This window comes from Poecile atricapillus, chromosome 3, assembly GCF_030490865.1.
Source record: "Poecile atricapillus isolate bPoeAtr1 chromosome 3, bPoeAtr1.hap1, whole genome shotgun sequence".
NCBI classification, from domain to species: Eukaryota; Metazoa; Chordata; class Aves; order Passeriformes; family Paridae; genus Poecile; species Poecile atricapillus.
Window position 1 is genome coordinate 65,901,102 of NC_081251.1, and position 23,261 is coordinate 65,924,362.

A 23,261-nucleotide genomic window follows, 5' to 3' on the forward strand; every position below is an offset into this window, starting at 1 on the left:
CTTCAGTTAGAAGTCAGTTGTTTAATCTGTTCATATTTAAAATGCACTTAGTAAGCAGCAAACCTTTCTTTCAATAATGTTTCCAATTTCCCCTATTTCCCCTTGACTATTATGTTGAAAACTTAGTGTAGATAATTCTTCAAGCTCATTAAATACTTGAGTCTTTATTTAAACTTTGGAAAATTGAGGACGAAAAATCGAGGTTTACTGGGAGAACATTCTGTTTTACAGTGTTTTTCCTTGCTCCCCTTTCAAATTCACTCCAGGAAGAAAAAGAAATGCTAAAAGACCAGGCACCAATTCTAAGCTGGAATTTTGATTTTGTTTTCTAAACTGGCCTTTATAAAAGAGCTAATTTGTGTCTTGGCATTTCCATTGTATGTATTGCATTGGTGTCATACATATAAAATGTGTCAAGTTGTTAAACTGCCAACAAAAAGCATCTGTTAGTCACATGCTGCTAACCTGAGATTTAATTACAGATTCACAGATTAATGGCAAACTGAATAGTTCTCCAGACTTAACCTGATGATGTCTTTGGCCCTTAAAAAGAACCAATTTATTTTTAGAAATGGTCTATTATGTTCTACTATTTTCTGACACATTAGGAATGATTTATTCTGGGCAGAGGAGAGAAACGCTAAAATTACTCAGTGACTTTTACTACATCAAGGACTCAAAGGTTGTTCCAGACATCAACATCTGCCCTTATAAACATTTTCCAAACTTAAAGTTCTTTGTTTTTGTTAGTCCAAATCCAAAAAAATACAAAGTTTGGTTTTTTTTTTGAAACTAAATTACAGATAAGTATCTTGATACTTAACATGAAAACTGTGAAGGAATTTTTTTCCTCTGTAAAATACTTTGGCTAGGCTTGTGTTTAAAGCATCCAAAAGCAATAGCTGGTGGTTTTTCTTTTCAATTATATACTGTCAAATTTGCTGAAATCTCCAGTCATCATTTATATAAAAAGGATTGATAGCTTTCATTTCTAATGGAATAGCTTCACACCTCTTTAAATGAGTTGTTTCTATATGTACTGATTTAGGGTGATGACTCATTTCAATTAGAATTACCCATAAAGAAACTTTTATGTGCACTGTTTAAATATTTTGCAATGTTTATCTGACTTCCTATTTTCAACTTTTAAATTTTCTTAGGGTTTTTTTTTTAATGCTAGGATACTTTTGATAATGCCTTCTTTTAAATTGAATTTCTTTGGTACATTAGTCTGAGAAGAGTATCTGTGATATCTATGCTGACATTTTCCATATGATCAAAGCTGTCTTTCATGATCATTCTCTGCAGTCCAATCTTCCCCTGAAGAATCACAACTTTGTTATTTATTGTTGCACTCATACACCTGGCAGCTTCTGTCAGCAGGCTGAGTTAATATCCCAGGCCTTACCGGCATGTTCATTTCAGTAAAATCTGAACTTCTGAGGAATGAGGATGAGACACCTGCTCAGTCAGCCTTAACTTTATGCCCTGTTTTGACAGTAGCTGATGGAAGTTTTCTGCATGCACTCCAATTGCATCCCCTATTTATGATGGCTCTCTGGATTCACAGAGCACTCTGTGGGAGCAGCTTAGCAGGCTGTGGTAGCAGTAAGAAGGCTCTGGGAAGGTCCTGGTTCTCTGTTAGGCAGGAAAATGAGCTCCTTTGTCTGACTTGTCTGTGGGTGATCAAGGGGAGGTGTCTGTGCTGACCTGCTCAGATCTGCCAGGCTGCCTGGGTGGTGCTGGGCCATGCAGATAACTGATAGCTGACTGATAGCCCTGGCAGTCCTCAGCTGCAACCCCAGTGTTGTCTAGGCAGAATGGCTCTGGGCTTTCTTCATTCTCTAGTTCTCCTTTCCAGTACCTGATATTATTATTATTAATTTATTATTGTCCCTCCTTCCCCAGGGACATAGGGCTCCTCTAGACTTGATGTTATAATTTTGTTTTCCAAGATTCTTTATTGTGTATTCCTGTTCGCAGTCTCTTATATTTAATCCTGTTACCTGTCTGACAACACTTTTTTTAATCTGGCTAACTCCTGTATTCAACTGTGCCCATCACCAGTTATTCCTTTGGCATTCACATACTTAGATAAAATGCTTATATATGCTATGTCTGTGCCATCACAATGCTACAGAATATTTGCATACCATTGTTGGTAAACAGTAGTTTTTACACTTACATTCAACAATTTAGTATTAATCATATTCTGATTAGTACATTTATAGTCTACGGATTTCACAGGCCTCTGTTTTGACTATGGTATAGATTTTAGTGTTTGCCTGACAGGAAGTTTTGGATCCTAACTCTGTGTTAGGCAGTTATCTACAGAAACGAATAGATTCAGGCTCCCTTTCATCAGGTTGAGAGTAAAAAAGTACCTGAGCTGCTGAAAGTGGCCTTATCAATTGATTTTGTAATTACAAGCATGCTTGCATTGCTATCATGAGTCTGAATCATGTGCTGACATTTGTGGCATATATGATCCATAAAGTTCTATGAATTTAGAAATTAAAAAGTTTCTTGAACCTTCCCACTCTAAGGCCTTCATTCTTAGGTGTTTTTACATGTAGGACACTTGGATGGTTGTGCTGCCATTCAGAGTCACCTTGCATGACAGGCTTGTGGCAAACTGGGCTCATAGTCTCCCAGCAGGTCAAGGGAGGTGATTCTGCACTTCTCAGCATTGGTGAGACACATCTGGAGTCCTGGGTTCAGTTCTGGGCTCCCCCAGGACAAAAGAGATATGTACAAACTGGCATGCATCCAGTGAAGCACCATGAAGGCAATTAAGGGCTTGGATTAACTGATGTATCAGTAGAGGCTCAGACAGATGAGACTTTTCAACCTGGAGAATTTTCAGGGCTATCTTATCAATGTCCAGAAATACCCAACGGCAGCAGAAGAGACAATGGAGCCAGGCTTTTCTCAGTGGTGTACAGTGACATGACAAGAGGCAGCAGGCACAACCTGAAACACAGGAAATTTTGCTTAAATATATGAAAAAAATCAAGATGTTTTTAGTGTAAGAGGTCGAACAGTGCCACAGGTTACTTCGAGAAGCTGTTCAGTCGCCATCCTTAAAGATACTGAACTGATGGGATATGATCCAGGAAAACTTGCTCTGCCTGACTGAGCAGGGACATTGCTCTCTGGAGGCCCCTTCTCTTCTCAGTGGTTTTGTGACTCATTAAGCTGGGAAAACTTAAACCATTGGCTTGGAAATGTCAGGACTACAAAGTCTATGGGTTTGGGGGGGAGAGAGGGAGTGTATGTGGCATTTGGTTCTGATGTGTTGGGTTTTTTTACTGTATATATATCATTACAGTGCTAATATTTATCTGTTTCCAAGAAAGAGACTAGTGGTGAATATATTACTCCTTTGAAAAATGTTCTATTACAGGCTTTGTAATTATTTATGTAATTTATTGAGAAAATGCTTTTTGTGTGAAGGAAGTTTTTCAAAGACCCTAGAGAAATCTCCTGAAATTAGGAGAACCCTGAAGCCTTGGCAATTGTGCCCTGATCTTTTAGCTGTAAAGTCTCACTTTCTGTCTTTGATAAATGAATGATGTGGTCAGTCCTGAGTTAAATCAAACTCAAATGAATGTTCACTTTTTTTTCCCTGATGAATATAAATTTAAAGCACAAACAACCATACACAGGAAGGAATAGGAAAATAACTTTATCAGGGTATAAAATGAGCCATTTAGATGGCAAGGTATGCCAGAATGATGTAGTGTCTGTGATTGAAAGAGGTAATTTGAAGCTAAGCTTGAATATATAAAAGGTGGCACTTTTATAACATTCTGGAAAATTGGGTCCTGATTTTCCAACTAGGCACTAAAAGTTATAGATGTTTTTGATTAATTTGGCAATAATTTCTCTGCACCTCTGCTCCATCTTATGGAATGAAGATACTGCTGTCTAGTGTTACTAGATTAGATGATGTGAAGACAAATGCATTAATATTTGTAAGTTGCTTAGCTAATTTATCAAGAACCCAGGAGTAAATTAATAATTTTGTATTCAGCACAACATTTGTGAAGTAAATCAGACAGCAGACCATATGCTGAATATGGATAGGATAGAAAGAGATACACAATAACCACTTCAGAAGTAATTAAAGTATATATAACTTCTGTGTGGCAGGAAAGACCAAAGTAAGGTTTGAGATCATATTAAATTTAGTGTTATCTTACTTGTTGGTGAAAGACCCAGCTAACCTTTTGTGTGTAATATATACAGTTTAACTATTCTGAAGATTTTTTTTTGCCATGTCTCATTTAAAGACAAATTGTGTCATGTTTTTTTTTCTTTTGAAAGAGGAAAGAATTAAGAATATATTCCTGCACTGATCTTCTGAACTTTAAAATTGTCCTTTTTCATGTAAGCTGGATTTCTTGTTTTAGTGTCTATCTGAACAGCATTTGCCCTGCAGTCTTAACATTACTTGCTTTGGTACCTACTTATCTGTTCTCAAGCTGCTTCTTAGGGTTGGACATACTTTTTTTCATGCTGGACAAGATGAACATTAAGTAACATTGCTTAAAAAGAATGACAGCTCCAAATCACTGAATGTGATTGTCTATTTATGTCCCAATATTGTATATGTCAGAACATTTTAAACATAAAACAAAACCAAAAAACCCCTAGAAAACAAAAAATAAACTAAAAAAATCAACAAAAAAAACCACGAAACCACAACCCCACCAAAAAAACCTAAAACAAAAAAAAAAAGGAAAAAGAGTTTTTTTAAAAGATAATTACTGTGATAGGAAAACTTGGGTTTTTTTTACAGTCCTTGTGTTTCACACTGAGGAACAGGCCTTCCTGCTGTGTGCTCATATATTTTTTATGTGTATATCACATTAAAAAATCACTTTCAGAACTTTGCAGAACTAAATGTCTGTTCTTTTGTAGTAATACAAGCAGTTTTGTCACGTAAAACCTCTTGGAAGGCAAACTGAGCTTTAGTAAGGGAGGAATTCTTAATGCAATTTTTAGTGTTAATAGTTTTTTTGAGATCTGAAGTATATTTTAAATTTAACTTTCTAATGTATTTGTATTATTTAATAGGCTTGAGTTTGAATGAAATAGAATGAAACTGTACTAAATTGTCTTGTCTTTATAATTTCAGTGGCCGAACTGGAAAAATTCGAGTGCAGTCCCTGAAAATTGGCTTGATGTCTCTTTCTAAGGGCCTTCTGGAAGAGAAGTACAGATGTAAGGAAGAATTTCTTTTACAAAATACTCTGTATAATTAAGTCATGTACAATGACAAAGCGTCTCGCAAAATTTGTAGTAAAATATTTCTCATGCCTGTCTCAAGGCAATTTTCTTCTAAGTAAAAAATAATTATTTTCATTATCACCAGTGACAATGGTTAAAGTAGGATTTATATCTTGTCTAGAAAGTATTTCTGTCCATTCTGAATTGTCAGAAGTCACAGTACTGCAGTCCTCAAAAGGAAAGAAGAATATAGGTGTGTGGAAGAGAAGTATTGCTCTCTCTTATATGTGTATATGTTTTGTTTAGGGAAAACTCAAGCAAGTTAGTCTGATTGCATCAGATTGATATGATAAAGCTGATAAAGCAAGGAAATACATCAAAATCCTGCAATTGTATTTAGTGGTCTATGAGAAAGTCTGTCTGAACTCTGAAAATACTGGTTTTCCAGTATATGTGCTTTCTGCCAGAATTGCACAATCAAAGTTTAAATTATGTTGATTTTAGTAATCTCACAAGCTTGAGAAATACTGAGTAATATAAAAATACTTCACAAAAATAAATGCAGGATCAGAAGAGAATTGAGTAATTTTGTGGGGAAAAAAGCCCTGACAAATACAGAAAAACAGATGAAGCACTATATTAGAGCATTCTAGATGATGGACATTTACATATTATGCACATAATCTTAAATTTGCTGCTCTTTACATAGTTCCTTGACTTATTTTGGAAACACATGAAAAAAATTATAGAGAGACTGAATTTGCTCCATGTACCTTTGGAGCTCTGTAAAAAATTGTGCTTTCCTTAAGAGCATTTGTAGTCAATCTTGTAAACTTAGGTATTAACACTGAACAAGAGTAAAAGTGTTTTATGCATTGGGACATATTTTTACATCTGAATGACATACTGAGACTTTGGGGTGTTTAGTTTCCTTCTGTCATTTGACATAGACGTGAAGTATTCCTTCACTAAAAAAAGAGCTTGAGGGACATACCTTTGTTCCATAATGACAATTCAGAAAGTTATCTGCTGTTCTTTGTGAAATAAAAAGCTTTCATAAAGTGTAGGAGTTAGGCTGTGGATGATAAACTGACAACCCTAGGAAAAGATGGTTTTTAAAAAGCTCTAAAACCTGAGGATACTCCTATTAAATTGCTGTTGGTAATACATTAGTATATAGTTGCCAAATATAGGCACTGAACCAGAATAAGGAAATTATTAAGACAACTTCATATTTATGTTGTTGCTTTGTGTTTAGTAATAGAATTAAAATGGCAGCTGATGGTGGCTGCAGATTTTACATAATTTATGTCAATAAGATGGACTTTTACTCTGAAGTATGTGGTGAGAAGTCCTAAAAGAATTAGTAGAGAATAAGGCTCAGAACACTTTTGTACCAAGTGATTGTAACTTCAACCTGAAATACATCTGAAATTAAAGTAGTTGCTTGCATTCTCGAAGCAGAGAATAAATAGTCAGATAATGATCTGACTATCCTATCTGTCATCCTTTTTGTTGTAACTCCAGCTCTGATCAATGTGCCAGGCTTTGATATCTTTGTTATCTTTATTGTCCTTATGAACCTTAAAATTGTCACAGAAGAACTCTCCAATCCAAAAGAAATTTTGCTCACAAAGGTAGTGTGTGTCAGGTACTGTTCTTGGCTTGCAGTGGCTTTGAAGTCAGCATTTTGGAGTCCTCTGGCATGAGCTATATCAGCCTCATGTTTGATATGAGTTCTTTTGATTTTGTCATTCCTTACTACTCATGTTTTGTTGAGAGAAATTTTGTCATATCTACTGAGTTTTCAGTCCTCGAGTGAAAATTGTAGTGTAATTACTGCGTATTATCAAGAAAGTCACTTGGAAAAGAAACAGGACCCCTAAACATGGGTGCTTAATACTAATTACCTGCCTTTTGATTTTTCCCTTTCTCAGACCAACTCCTGGCATTTGCTTCTTCTTTTGGCTGTTTCTTCTAAGCGTCTCTGAGGCATTGGCAATTGCAGGCTGCTCTGAGAGTGACAGTCTCAGATGGCCCTGCTAAATAACAGGCCCTGCTAAAAGCTTTGTGCTCATTCATATAAGTCCCCTTTGAGTACTGAAAAGCCACAATAAAGTCTTCCTGGAGTTTTCAGGCTGAACAACCCCAACTTTTCCTGCCTTTCTTCAAAGTGATACAACATCTCTCCTGTGATGAGTTTTTTGGCCTTCCTCTGGATCTGTTCTTACAACTCCACATCTCTCCTGTGCTGGAGACCCCAGAGCTGGACTCAGTGCTCCAGGTGGGGTCTCACAGTAGCAGAGAGTGCAGAATCACCTCCCTCATTTTGCTGGCCAGGTGCTTCTGATGCAGCCCAGGTTGACTTTCTGGGCTGCAAGTGCACCCTGTTGGCACATGTCCAGCTTTTCATCTACGAGCACCCCCAAGTCCTTCTCCACAGGGCTGCTCTCAGTCCTTCATCCCCCAGCCTGAACTGATACTGGGGGTTGCCCTGACTCAGGTGCAGCACCTTGCACTTGGCCTTGTTGAACCCCACAAGGTTCCCAGGGGCCCCCTTCTCGAGTTTGTCCAGGTGTAGATGGCATCCTGTCCTCCAGGTGTGTCAGCCACACCACTTAGTGTCACTTGCAGACCTGCTGAAGATGTACTCATCCCTTCTTCCGTGTTATTTATGAAGATACTAAATAACACTGGTCCCAGTACAAACCCTTGAGGGACATCACTTGTCATTGTTGTCCAGCAGGACTCTGATCTGTTGACCACTACCCTCTGGCTGTGGCCATCCAACCAATTCCTTATCCATCCACCAGTCCGCCCATCAAATCCATCTCTCTTGAATTTAGAGAGAATGATGTTATGGGGATGTTAAAGTGTCAAAAGCCTTAAAAAAATTAGTCCAGAGAAATGACATCCATAGCCACTGTCTTGTCCACTAATGTAGTCACTCTGTTAAAGGAGGTCATTGGGTTTGTCAGGCAGGATTTTTTGCTGGTGAAGCTGTGCTGCTTCAAATAACCTTCCTGTCCAGTGTTTGCCATAAGAAGCCATATAGTTGCATTTATTTGGCCTTATTTTTCTCTTATTTGTTGTTACGAATCAAGATTAGGTGAAAGAAAACTCTTGTAAATGGGACAGTGGCCATTTGTAACCATGACAGTAATACAGAAATGAAAAGCTTGAGCTGCAGCATTATTGAAGGAAAGGAGGTGTACATGGAAATGGGATGAGATCGTGTCTTTGGTTGATGTTGCAGACCTCTTCAAGGAGGTGGCAGGCCCTACAGAAATGTGTGACCAGAGGCAGCTGGGCCTTCTGCTTCATGATGCCATCCAGATCCCGCGACAGCTTGGGGAAGTGGCAGCCTTCGGTGGCAGCAACATTGAACCCAGTGTGCGCAGCTGCTTCCAGCAGGTAAGATAAAGACCTTAATGGGAAGAACAAAACAAAACCAAACCCTCTCTGAAGTCTCCAGTTTCACTTATACACGATGTAAAAAGAAGAGAGGAATATAAAAACATCCACTGAATTTCGAACAAATGAATATGCTCCTGCAACTAAGTATGGGAAATTCATGTGACAATGCAGCTGTAAAAGATGGTTTATAGTTTAGGAGAGGATCAAACAAATTATGTTTAGCCAAAAGAATATATAAATCTTCATGATTCTGACAGTGCTGCTCTAAAGCTGTTAAAAAATTTTGTAGCAGCCAATCATCCTGCTTTGCATTGTTCAAAGCATCTTGTTACTGTGAGAAGAATATGCTTTTTCCAGCTGGAACAAGACATGATCTCAACAGAACAAGAAAATTATGTCGATAGTAATTTTTGACCTTGTGCACCAGGAAATTATTTAGCATTGTGTTACTGACAAAAGACCTTGCAGTTGCATGAAAGTTCAAGCGTAGTAGTTTAATACTGCGAGGCTTTATGCAGCAGATCAGAACATGGGATAAAGCTCTTGCAGCCTGCTGTGCAGCTCCACACTAGATGCAGGGGGTTCATGAGGCTGCAAGGAGTGTCTGTCTGTTTAAAGAAGATGACAATTAAAACCAGGATGTTGTAATGAATACAACTATGACTTTTTCAAGGATGCCTGTGGCTCCAACTGTTAGCCAGTGATAGCTATAGTGCTTCAGTGCATTCTTTTTGTGAAAGCAGCTGATTTGAGCATTGTTAGAAATTGTATATGGATTAAAAATACATCATGGTTTATATAAAATTACTGACTTGGATGATTCTGACTTTATTAAATTGAACATTAAAGATTTTAGTAAACATTCAAAGGATTTTCTTTTGCTATTCTTTCATAGAGGTTTCTGCATTTTTGTCCAGTTCTTTGAAAAATGCAGTTGTGTTAGCCTTTTTCAAGAAGTATTAGATTAATTTCTGGAGTCAGACAGTTAGGATTCGAAGAGTGTTTGTCCAGGTCATGAACAATTTGGTAGATGCTTACAGAAGTTGGTTTGACCAATTAACCATGTAAAGCTTCCCTTGGTGTTTTAACATTGCTGCTCCAGACAATAAGGGATGGTGCTTGACTTACCTATCACTGGCCTTGAGTGGTTTCAATCATACCAAAATAAAGAATTCATTTATTATTCACAGACTTTCTGTGTGACAGAGGAATGATCTTTGTCCCTCAAGGATCTAGTGCATCTCCTATGCTATTCCATTACGGGTGGGGGTGTACTAGCAAGATAGTGTTTAAGTACTTGATGTGTTATTATAATTATACTGATAATGAGGCTGCACCACTCATCTCTCATGAGTAGTTCAAGTTCAGTCCCTGGTCATTAAGAGAGCATACAGAAAATGTGCAGCTGCATGTCAGTTATCTCAGCTCGGTAGAAATAAGTATTTTGTTGGTGAGGAAGAAGGTGAGGAAAAAAGTCCACTTTTTTTTTTTCATGCTTCTCCCTGTTAGTACCAGAAATGAACTAGGACCATGAATATGTTAAGAAACACATGATGGAAAGCCATTGCTTTCCATCATGTGTTTCCATTTAAGAATAACTTTCTTTTTAAGTTTTATTTTATTGCTTCCATTGAGCTCAGAAATTCAGTCGCTGTTGTTATTGCTGACAAAGTTGATGAATACAATACCTTTATAGCTAGGCTCCTCTGGTGGTTACAACTTAAAGAAAATGTGGAAATGTGTTTGCTTGCTTCTTAAAACAGTCGTGTTAATACATTACCTCTGCTGTATTCTTGCAGTGATTGCCTATAAATGGCAGATTCCTTTCTCATTCTTTATTTTCCTGTTTGTTTTTTTTGTGTGTGTGTATAATGTTTAATGTGCTAACTAGAAAGAACATCGTGGGCTTAGGACACAACAAAAAAAAAAAGATGAGTCTGGGGGCAATCAGTACACTCTTAAGTACAATCTTAACTCAGAAGACAGCCATGTCTTCAGTATGTCTGAACTGCAGAATGTGCTTCCCTTTCATGCTCATACTTATTTTTCAAGTGCTTTCAGTTGAAAGATGGCGGTACTATGCATTCTGTTACTTCTTTACTATGTTCTCCATCTTTTTTACCATCTGTCTACTCTATCACAGCTGTCTAGTCTTCTAAAGTCTTACTGACTTAACTTGTTTATTTCAATTGAGGCTATTTCTTGTATCCTGTAGATGATTTTGGATTAAACTGTTATGGAAAGAATTCATGCAGGTTGTTGGGGTCTTTTTTTCCATAGAATTCTAGGGAAAATCTACTTGTGGGTGTCTGGTTTGGTTTTGCTTTTTTTTTTTTTTTTCCAATTTGGATGTGTTTCTTTTCTCTCCACAGAACCACAATAAGCCAGAAATAACTGTAAAGCAATTTATAGATTGGATGCGCTTAGAACCACAGTCTATGGTATGGTTACCAGTTCTGCACCGTGTGGCAGCTGCAGAAACAGCAAAACATCAGGCCAAGTGCAACATCTGTAAAGAGTGTCCAATTGTTGGATTTAGGTAAGAGGAGAGGTGTTAGGTGCAATGTTTCTCTGAAAATACCCACATATTTAAGTCTTCCAACAAGTAAAGTCCTTTCTGCCTGTTTTTCCACTGTTTTCCTTCTTTAAGGTGGGATCTGCCACCCCCTGGCGAGGCCACAGTGTGGCCTGAGCCAATGCAGTTCTGGCTTATGCAGTGCCGCTGCTAGACACCCAGAGTTCCCGTGTCTGACAGAGGTGCAGGGTGGGATGTCATCAGATGTTTTTGGATTGGTGGATCCAAGAGACAGCAAATGAAGTATAAATGTGTTCTGTAAGCACAAGATCAAAAGGAGGTGATCAGTAAGAAAACACGTAGACTGTCTGTCTGCTCTCCTGCATATAAGGCTGGGGGAACTAACTTATGCCAGGCAGTATGAAACACCCTTCAGCATCAATCTTTTCTTGCCTGAAACAAACACTGACACATTGCTGTGATAAGACTTGCAAAGTCCCTGTCTATGTCCCTGAATGTAATCTAACTTTTGTCTTTTCAAAGAAAGGTGTGAATTCTAAAAGAAAATGTTATATGGGGAATATTCTCCATGTTATTCTTCTAAACTGTAGTTGGTACCCTTAGCAAATATTGTAATGACTAACATGCATTTGTAAATTGACTGCTCCAGTGTATAAAGTGATGAAACCTTCATCTCCAAAATCTGCAGCAGAGGCTAGAGCTGGAGTTAAGCATAACTGGCTTTTTCCTCTACTGTGGCCATGGAGTCTAATCTATTATCTAGGAAAAATATAAAGCAGTCTATCATGTAAGTGCTCCTAAGATTTTTCTTTAGGTATCTAGGCAGATGAATAATTTTTGTTCATTGTGCTTTCTGTTCTCCATCTTCCTGTTATTTTAGAGGATAATAGTATGAATCCTGAGTTCAGATTCATCTTGCCTAGTTTTAAGAATGCTGACTTTAGCCAATCTTATGGGATTGAGCTAGCAACCCTCTTTTTCTTTTTTTATTCTAAATATAGTTGTGTGAGTATTTGAAAAAGTAATAATCTGTTCAAACTTTGTTGCCTGTCTTAAGAGGAGATGAAATTCTCTAAGTGTTCCTGTCTTTATTATTGTTTGAGAAAGCATAGGGTGACAAAGCTCTAGCTCAGCTATGTTATAGTTGCCCAGTTGTACTATCCCTGGTACTGTCTGTAGGAGGGCAGAGACACAGAAAAGACAGAAAAGAAGACAAAGACCCATTTAGAATGGGTCATTCTAAATAATTTCTACAATGAAGTTAGAGATCTGCGACAGCAAAAGCATCTGGCATCTTAGCAGAAGGTAAATGTAGCCATTTAATGCACATGCTCTGAGAAAAGGCTATAAACAAGCTGGATCAGCATCTTTTAAAGTGAACCTTTACATTTATAGATGCATTCTCTTGCAAAACAAAACATAAAACTCAACGGGGGAAAAATGTGGATGGGTACTGAAAACTGCTCTCAGGAAGCAATTTAATTTAAACTTTAACTATTCAATAGCTATTCAATTTGGTTCAATTAGTTCATTTTAGTTTCATACAAATGATATAACCTCATCCAGTCAGAACAACCATACCATAGAAACAGTGGGCGGAATCTGGAACTGAATTGTTGATTTAGTCTAAATAAATCAATAAATCATGCTCCCAATGATAACATTTAGTACAAGGGATAGTGTAGAAGTTTGTTACCCTATTTACATATACACTCTCTTAAAAAACACAACCAAAAGTAAGCAAATAATTGTGTATTTTTAACTGAATTTTAAATTATTCTTACAATTAATGAATTCTTGAGAATTTAATTTCTCAAGAAATTAAAATGTGTGTGGAATTTCTGAGCATCAAAATTATTTACAAACCTTTAATTTTTGAGTAAAAACTGAAATAAACCAGTCTGGTTTATAAAAGTTTCTTTGAGATAACACATAAATAGATAGAATAAATAATATTTTCCTCATAAATCGAGGAAAAGAAAAACTAGAGCAATGTGTTTTAAAGTCAGTAAAAACTTCAAAATTATAAATTCTTCCCAGTCCATCAATGAAGCTGATACCTGTAAGATTTTCTGCATCAAAGCTACTTGAGCAGCAGGTGATTGGCTCTCTATATTGATATGGAGACAAGACCTTTTAAATACTCAGTGAGGAGTGTAGTGCAGGAAGGTTCTGTGGATGAAGAGGGCTGCAGGTTTCCTGTGTCCCTGCAGCTGCTGCAGTGGTGCTGCTGTCCCTGGGCCTGCAGCTCTGATGAGTGTTAGCCATGCCACATTCTGGTGGTGCCCACATACATACCTCCAAGCTCTCTCTGAGCTGATCCCAACAAACCCACTGTGTCCTTGTGTTCCTGCTGTTGAAAAGCAGGTGACAGCATTTCAGAGAGTAATTTGCTTTGTGAGGCTTAATTAGAAGTAAACCTCTAATCACTTTGTTTAATGTCCCCACAGGTACCGGAGCTTAAAACATTTCAACTATGATGTCTGTCAGAGCTGTTTCTTTTCTGGCCGTACAGCAAAGGGGCATAAATTGCATTATCCAATGGTGGAGTATTGTATACCTGTGAGTACTAATTTACCCAGTGTTTCTAATCAATAATAACCCAGATTTGAGGTCTAATTTTTTTTTTTCATAATCTTTGTTACCTAAAATCCTAGCCAGGATTTCTTTTTCATATGTTTAATATGGCTTGTCTTCCTACCTTTCTCTTTGGAAGGCATCAGGAACTTTTCAGGTTTTTCTGATTTTATGTGGGGAATGCTTGGATTCTATACAAATGGATAGCAGTATCCACCTCTGAGAGAACTTAAACTTCACTTCTGATTGGTAAAACAAAGCTTGAATATTAAATGTAACTGCTGTTTTTGTATGCTCACGTATATACACACAATAAGGGTAAGAATATGTCAGAGAAAAAAGACTTGTTTTACTATTGCTATACCATGGCAAGGAGTATTTAATATTCTAGTAATGCACATTAATATTTTTAGGGGGTCTTTGTTTTCAGCATTTCACGAATGCTTCATTCATGAAGCATTTGCTTGCTTCATGAAAATGTGGTTAGAAATAGGTTGTGTTTCATTCTATTGTGTAACTGCTATTTACTGGGATAAGTAAAAGTTGATGTGTAGCTGGAAAAAAATTAACAGAATTGATAGTTTCTAACCAGAAATGGTGTGAGATGTTTACCAGCAGTAGCTGGTACAAAATCAACAAGTTACAAACAAAAATTAATTTTAAAACACTGTATTTTTCCTAATGATGTTTCAAACACAATTTTTTAAGGAGATTCCTAGGAATCTTTCTTAACTGAAGGGGTGGCTGAGTTGCTACATGCAAATACCACTCTCCTTTTTTTATGAGATTGTTGTTTACATTCAAGAATTTTAACTCAGTCAGAAATAAATAAATAGGATAATTGGTATGTGCTCTACATGACAGTAGTGAAAGGTCTGCATGTTCAGAAAAATTCATACCAGAATGTAACTAGAGCTGATTCAACAGAGCCAATTTTTAATAGTGTTACAAGATTCTGTGGGTTCTTATAATAGCAAAAATTCATTGAGTTATTTGACTCTTCTGCTGTAGTTGTTCGACTTACTATCTGTGTTTTCCCTCTCTTTATTTTCCTGGAGTGTCTTCTGTAACAGAATTCAAATTCTATTAAGTAGTGTTTTTACTTCATTATGGTCAGAAAAAATGAGTAATGTTAATGTACTTTCATTAATTCTATAACTAAATGTTAGGATTTTATTGATAAATTGGCATGCCAGGATATACTCTGAAGAATATTTTTAAAGTAGATTTGTTGTTTTTTCAGCAGATTTTAATGTTTATTATATTTTATCATGTGACTTTTCTAACCTCAGGATTCAGAGGTCTATGAGTAGACGTCATTAAAAATTCACTTTTTTTTTTCCTCCCTATAGACCTCATCTTTAGTGGAAAAGAAATGTTTGTTACTGCCTAAAATATGCAGAAAATTCAGAAATTGTGGTGTAAGGGGTTGTCATGGGGTGACTTTACCTTTAAGATAGCTTCAGGAGCTGGGAGGAAGTTGAAACTTCAAGAGGCTGATGGGAGTCTTTTCTTGTGACCAATTATCGGTCATTTCTAAGAATTGACAGCAGTTTTGACCATTGAAAAGTGAGAATAACTTGTGAACACCACCTTAAGATGTAAAGCCAGAGTTCTCTTTCCCTCTTTGGTTTCCGGCTTCTGACGAAGTAACGGGCTCTGTCTCCGCCTCCTCCCCCCCCTGCAGGCCGGCCTGGCTTGGTTTGTAGTTTCTGCTGCTGGACTGAAACCTGACACCATGAACATCTGCAGCTTTTCCAAGACTTTAATTCTTTTAATACCTAGATAAAACGTACAGATTACTCCTTTTTCCTAGAGAGAGAGAGACAATCAACATGAAAAAGACATCATAAAACCATCAAAGACCATGAAGAAAAGAGTTAAGTTTTAGATGGGGAAGAGAGAATAAGGAGATGCTTTATAAGCTGAAATATTTTTCTGTTAAAGCTATGGAGATGGACAATAGTGTTCTGAAAAAACTCCTTTAATTCATGACAGAGTATATGGGGAGGAATGAAGTGTTCAAAGTGTGGATTTTGAACAATTGGTGGAGTAATTGTGATACAGTGAGATGCTGGAACAAAGGGGGGAGAAGTAATAGTTGAAGATTTGGGGCCATTGTAGAGGCAAAGAGAAAACTTCTGTTTCCAGAGAAGCTCACAGAGACAGATGAAGAGGACTTTTGCCTTTGAATAACTCATCCTTAAAAAATGACATCCCTAGACTCATGGCCCATACACACCTCAGAGTGATGTGAAATGGGAGGAGTGAACTCTGATGGCAGATTTCCGGGCAGCTGGCATCAGAAAAATAGAAAGCTATAACAAGAATAGTTGTCTTGTGAGAAACTCCATAGATTAGCAGAAGAAGACTTCTGTTTCTCTACAAGGGCTGATGAAAAGACTGTAGCAGGAATTGGGACTGTTTTAAACACCAAAGTTCCAAAGTTTTTTGTCTCTATGTTGTCATGTGAACATGTCAAGGGAATGGTTGGGTAGTGGGGGATAAAGGAGTTTTCTGGAAGTTTATTCTGGTGTTCTTATTCTTGTAGTTTTGTTAATAAACTTCTTTTATTCCTTTTAAGTTTTAAGCCTGTTTTGCTCTTGTTCTAATCCATATCTCACAACAAGAAATAAATAAGTTTTCTAATAATTTTTTTAGTTACTGCTTTAAAACCACGACATTTATTTGGTGCGTAGGCCGGGAAAACGAAATTAGGAAATCTAAACCACTACAGGGGTGTTGAAATAGATAATGCTGCTGGTCTGCAGGATAAGATATCCTTCGTGTTGAGTTAGTCAAATACAGATTACATCTGTTATGGGGTATTGTACTCTCCCTAGAATATGATGGTATATTTCTGATGAATTCCAGGTTTTGTCTGAAGCAGCAGATTTGATATCTAAGATGAATTTTCAGTTCTTGTTAAACAAGTTCACATTGTGTAACTGTGAGCCATCTCATTTACAAGTGAAGGCTGATAGACTGAAAAATATATTCTGGAAATGGCTGGAATCTTCTCTGTCCCTGGGAATAGGGATGGCTTGTGTATTATAATGAAGATTTCTCCTACTGCTGCGGAAAGAATGTAGTTTTAAAGCAATATTAGGTGTAAAATAAGGTAACATAAGGCAAAAGTCCCTTCTTTCTATGAACTGTAGGAGGAATGAGATGAATCCATTATGGATTATAATGGGGATAATAAGGGGAGTAAAATGACATTCTTGATTAGACTGAATGAAGGAAGGCCAGTGTAAAAGGGGGGAAAAGGAAGGAACTTGGGAAAGTTTTAGGTGGAGCAGAATAAAAGAAATGGCATTTAGGTGATGCATAAAATTAGAGGTCCAGCACCAACCCCTGTTAATTTGGAAGTTGAATATGAGAGCTGGAATTTTATTTGGGTCCTGATGTGAGTACACTCTGCTTCCTCCATTTCTGTAAAAAGAAATGACCCATTACATGAACAGACCTGTTAGACTTCTATATGTTAGACTTCCATAATCATTACCCACATGCAATCTATTTTAACTAGTCATATTTGGTCTAGGGATAAAGAATTGATTTCACAAAAAAGAGTCCTGTATTATTTATTCTTACTGTTTGTAATAATTCACTGTGTTTGTTATACTAATTTATTGTTAAACCTCTCTACATACTGAACTAATTAAATGCACTACATTAGTCAAGAATTGCAAATTTTTTTCATTTAGTAGAATAGCATATATGTTTAAATGGAATAGTGCCTGAAAAATAGCGTAGACCTGGGTCTGTGAAATAAAAGTACCAAAGGCCACTGAAGTGTTCCTTAGAATCCATTATATTACAGTACAAATAGCTTGAACAGAAAGAGTACATCCAGTCTGCCTTTTCAACTAAATTCAAAGGCTGTTGATGTTAAAATGTTGCTTTCTTGGCCAGTGTTGAAAAGCAGAGTACAAATATTACTCATTAAACTGCATTAATAAAATCTAGCTTCAATTTCTTACTGCTAATGCATATTAGTACATTTTTATTAAGAATGCTAGCAATAAATAGGTTAAAGAAAAAAAGCTTCCATTACTTAAGGTGACATTTAGAACTGGAGCTTAGTCACAGATGGAGGGAAGACCATTTAGTTGTCTTCAGGTGGTCAGTTCAGTGTAGGGTATAAAGGGATTTTTCAGAAGTACAGTAAGTTCTTATCAAATTTAAAATAATTTGTAGAATGGGTTAAGGAATATGTCCACATTTTAATGAGTTCTGTAATATTTGTATTAGGTAAGATTTGCTTCATAATTTCAGATTAGGACTGTTTACTCCACATAGCTCTATGTAGTTACTGCATTCTAATCTGTAATGCGGTTTTGCATTTTCCTAGCTTGCAATTTAGTTTCTTGATGCTAAAATAAAACTGAAAAAAAAATTAGAAAGGCATTATAATGAGTTATGTATTTTCTTTCAACCAGGACTTATAGATGGGTATGAGAATCATCTGAAAACATAATTCTCTCTTAAGTAGTAGAAATGCAAAATTTTTCTAGTTTATTTTTCACCCTTACATATTCTTTCTCTGAAAAGATGGGGAAATAAGACTTTTAATGTAGAATTTTACACCGATGTGTAAAAATATTGTTAGATTTTCCTACCTTCTCATTTGGGAGTAGTCCTACATAACTACCTACACTGTTTATTTTTAGATTTTATTAATGGAAATCCTCTCAATAGTGGCACTTGTGTTATATTAATGTGGCTGGGTTTAATGACAGCATACATTAGTGAGGTTCACATCTCTTCTGGGAATCAATTTCTCTGTATGTTAAAATAGCTAATTGGTTTTGTGTTAGATATAATAAATGTAATTAAGAGAATGATCACTTAGGTGCAGACTAGGTCCTTTTACATAGGTAAGTGCAGTGAAAGGAATAAGAACATGGGCTTCCACTATTACTCTTTATTATAAAAAGAGAATAGTGAGAAATAAGCAAAATTAAATATATATATGTATTATAAGTATTCGATACTATTTATTCATGTTTCATATATTTGTTGTAATTTTTATGCTATACGTTACTTAATTTAGAGCCTTGCAATTAGTTTATTACAATCTTGGTATTACTTTTTACTAATGAAGACTTGTTCTACTTCCAATATACTGAAAGCACACACCAACTGGGTTTTAAAGACATGGAAAACATATATTCACCGTGCTCATTTTTTTCCCCATTGCTTTCCATGAAATCCTGGTTTCTTAAGTTTTTATTGGACTACAAGTAATTGTTTCTTAGTTTGTCGCTTATAACTCTTCTTTGTGCATGGCTGGTGTATTGAAGAACACCGATGCCAGTTTGTCCATTATTACAGATTGTAGCTACTGACATCTTGAGATGTCTTGCTACCAATTTTTTTTTAGCTGTGTGTGGCAGCCATGGATATGAAATGTTTCTTCCTGAACTTTGTCTTGCTCTAAGAACTGAGATTTTAAATTGAGTTTGAAAGCATGGTCTTTAGGCTGAATTTTCAGTGAAGGAAAGTAATTTTTCTTTGCTTTTGAAGTAGTTCTGTAACAGTGGTGCTATTTGTACTGTTGATTTGTGTGGAAATAGTCACAGTGTCATGATGTAAGGAAGTGTACAAGGTACCTGCTGGTTTTAATTTAGAAGATAGATTCTACACAACAGTTCCTGGCTGTTCTTTTTTTAAAGGAAAATGTTATAGTACATCTCCCATGGCATGATTTTGGATTGGACTGTATTTTGTGGTTATATGCCCAAAAGGAAAAAAAAAAAGAAGACATTTTTCAGAGATGCACCTTAATTGCATGTAAATCAAAATAGTCGTTTCAAATTTGGTCACATTTCCCTGATTAGTATTTGCAGTGCTCAGTCAGTACACAGTCATATTAGTCTTCTTTCTGAGAATCAGGTTGCCATACCAAATAAAGAATACACCAGAGGAAAAGCCTGGCATCTCAGTAGACATTTATTTCTACAATGTGTAGGCATTAAAATTTTCATTCCTTGGTCTTGGGGCAGTGTTCCATCTGTTGGAGTTACTGGTTTTTTGAGCCCTTTGCATTGCCTCATGTTCCTTCTTTCAATGGTGCAGTGGTTGGAGAGGTGCTTTTTGAGAATGTTTTTGTTAACCCTCCCTGGATTCACTTTTATTAAAATTCAGGGGTTCAAACAGCCCTTGGCCACAAATTTGCTCTGTTTGTTGTCTACTTTTTAAAGCCATGTATGAGAAACTCCTACCAACACCAGCTTGTTCTACTGTTTTTGTTGCTCATCTGATGTGCATTAGAGAGTTTGTAACTGCATATATTATAAATACATAAAAATATATAGATTAATATGGAAGTGTTTTTATGTTTTCACAGAGAATAGTTTTCCTGACCTGTCTCTAGGCCACTTTGTAGTAAATTAGGAAAAAGATTACAAAACTGCAGTCTTCCTCTCTATTTTCCACATGGTTGTCCATTGGCTTTGGCATCTTTTGATGCTAGCAGGCTTCTCCCAAAGCAGAGGGTACAGGAATGCATTTGTAGTTTGTTACAGAGACTGGTCTGCAAGTCTGTAAAAGCTTGCTGCAAATCTTCAAGTAATTCTGGAGATGAATGGCCATGCTTTCTTTACTGCAGTTGCAAGAGAAAATGCTCAATAGTAGCGGCTGGAAGGGGATGTTCTGTTGGAGTAGTCAGCACAGTCTGAGCTCATACACTTTAAAGGCAGACTGTATACTATTGTTTCTTCCTGCAGATCTCTTTATTGCCATTTTTGCCTTGTATTTTATGTCTGTATGTATCCCTGCTTTATAAGCAGAAGTTAGCTGAACAGTATTACCAAAGCAGTGCTGCCCTTATTGCTGTGATTATCACCGGTTAAAGGGATTTTTAAAAGCAGTTGAATAAATTTTGATTTTGTTCTCAGGATAGGCTGGTGGGCAGGGAGTGAGCAGAGAGGAATGGGGCTAACAAGTTACCAGTTTTGGAAGAGTCTGCATCAGTCACGACCAGTCAAAAAGCTGTGGGGAGGGATAGAAGATGTTGATTGTAACTTGTAAATTTAGGCTTGTGGAATCTTGTGGCTAATCTATGTCCTAATCTTATTCTGTGGTAGTAAGGAGACCACTGAATCAGTTTGAGTTTGTTACTTCAGGCACTAATTTTTCTTATCAGGCCTTCCTGTGCTTTTGAAAAGTGTCTGTACACTGGCCACCACTTAATCTGTGCATTTTTTTGACTCTGGAATATTACAAGTAGTGGCAAAATCCTATAGGAAGAGATAGGATAACTTGAGAAAATTCTTATGAAAATCTTGCCCATTGCAGCAGAGAAGAGTTTAGCACATACCACTCCCGTCTTGTGGTAGAGTTTTCTATTGTAGATCTAGAATAGGAGGCAGTGAGTATTTTGTCAAACTTTGTGAATATAGAGGGCTGTATCTTACCAACTGATTTTTGCCCTTTTTAATTTTTTTCTCAAAAATTAAATTCTTGTGGTTTGTAAGACTGGATATAAATACTTCTCTTAAGACTTGAACCTGTTTCAATTTTTCCCAAATTTATAAAGTAATTGGTAAATGCATTTACTGCTGGGAATTTGCTATTATTTTCCAGTAGAAGACAATTTTTAGGTGCATTAGCATTATTATTGTACTGTATCTCATGACACAAAAAAGGCAATTTTAGCATTACTGAAATTTTAAAGTTCTTCCTTTTATTCTTTTTCAGGACAGCACCAGTGGTATTAACCAATAATATTGACATTAAATCAGTACTATTTAGCAATGTCGAATTTTATTTCCTTTTTATTTTTAAGACAACATCTGGGGAAGATGTACGGGACTTCACAAAGGTGCTGAAGAATAAATTCCGGTCAAAGAAGTATTTTGCAAAGCATCCCCGACTTGGCTACTTACCTGTGCAAACAGTATTGGAGGGTGACAACCTGGAGACGTAAGTGTGGTTTATAGAGCAGTTGCTCCTTGAGTCACTGGCCTTCTCTGTGAGAAACAAGAAGCTGAAACTCAAAAAATAGCCAACAACAGTTGCAGAGCCTTGTGATATATTATTCTGTATTGTCTCACATTATTTGCAGATCTTCTTTATTACTTTTAAAGTAACATACTTTATGTTTAGATTTTTTTCAGTATTGTATTACGAAGCCATGGGCTGTACAATGTCCATGTCAATGGACACAGCAGGTAATTTTGGCGGGGGCTGAATAGCTGTTTTACAGAGAATACTTTTGAGGAGACTGGGTTTTTGGAACTGCGCTGCTTATTTGATTATGTCAAAATTCCTGGAATTAGAAATGTCTGATTTAATTAGGGTCCCACAGGCTTCAGAAATATTGGTGGCCTAATCAGAGAGAGCACTCTCAGTGTCTCCATGGTATTATTTCTGGCGCTGACAGAAGTGCTCCACTTTATTTACTCACTTGGCAGTTGTCAGCAGAAGGCACTCTTACAAGAGCAAAAATTAAGATGTGTTGACAGGGTGCTAGAATTAGTTTCATGGCTTGACTGTCCCTCACATCCTGGAGTCTGTGGCACAGCTGCATTGTCTGAACACTGCACCACTTAGCAACAGCTCATGCGAGGCTTCAGCAAAGATGCTCTGCATTCACACAGGGCTCAGCGCCAGTGCCCAGGGTCTAAGGGCTTTCATGACTGTAGGGCTGTGCCTTTCATTTGCAGTAAGTAAACAAAACCTCCTCATTAGCAGTTTAAGATACAGGAGGAAGTAATCTGAGAACTGCCTGATTGATGGCTTCTAAGGAAGCAATGCACATTCAGATGTTCAAATGTTACCCACCAGGGTGGTCTTCAGCTGCCACCAACACAAGAAGGCAAAGCTGCTTTAATGTGATGAAAGTTTGCCAATGCTGCCAGAAATTGGAATGATAAAACTATAATCACAGGTCAGGTTAAAATTCTGTTGGTCTAGTCATGTGAGAAATATACAGATAAATTGTCAGCACCATGCTGAGAAAACTCTTGGTATTGGTTCTCTGCCCTGCAGGTGGCAAAACTCAGTAATACATTCCTTTTAATAGAAAGATATTAAAGAAAATAAAAAATCTTTTATAGCTATTTGAGTGTGAGAATGTAATACAATATGTATTTACCTCATTATTTTAATGTGTAAGGAAAAGAAGCATTGATAACTGTGAGCTATAGGGGATGGCTTATTGGTGGGGGTTTTGCACCCCACTTTTCTTTTAATACATTTTACTAGTTACTTTGAAATTAAAGTTCCATTGCTTGACCAGAATTTAAATTAATTGATTATGGTTTATGGACTGTAGTTCAAACAATAACACTGATTTGGATTTTTTTTAATTGATTTTTATGTAACAAAATTATGTAGGTCAGTCCTTTGTCTCTCCATGACATGTGGCAGTATATTTTGCTGTCTGTTTTCTACATCAATTGTTACTGGTTCAGGATGGGTTGCTGTTTAAAATATTTTGTGTTTCTCCAGCTTTCTCTTGCATAAATAGTGCTAAGGTTTTTGT

General features: G+C 36.7%; 1 protein-coding gene across 2 annotated transcripts in view; it reads left to right on the top strand.

Moving 5' to 3' along the window:
- UTRN (utrophin) overlaps positions 1-23,261 on the top strand; it is a 307,480-nt gene that overhangs the window by 258,859 nt on the left and 25,360 nt on the right. For both annotated transcript variants that reach the window (XM_058833987.1, XM_058833985.1), the window contains 5 exons: positions 5,144-5,229; positions 8,492-8,649; positions 11,025-11,191; positions 13,639-13,750; positions 21,561-21,697. In XM_058833987.1, the coding sequence (XP_058689970.1) occupies positions 5,144-5,229; positions 8,492-8,649; positions 11,025-11,191; positions 13,639-13,750; positions 21,561-21,697 (660 nt within the window). The remainder of the gene's footprint in view (positions 1-5,143; positions 5,230-8,491; positions 8,650-11,024; positions 11,192-13,638; positions 13,751-21,560; positions 21,698-23,261) is intronic.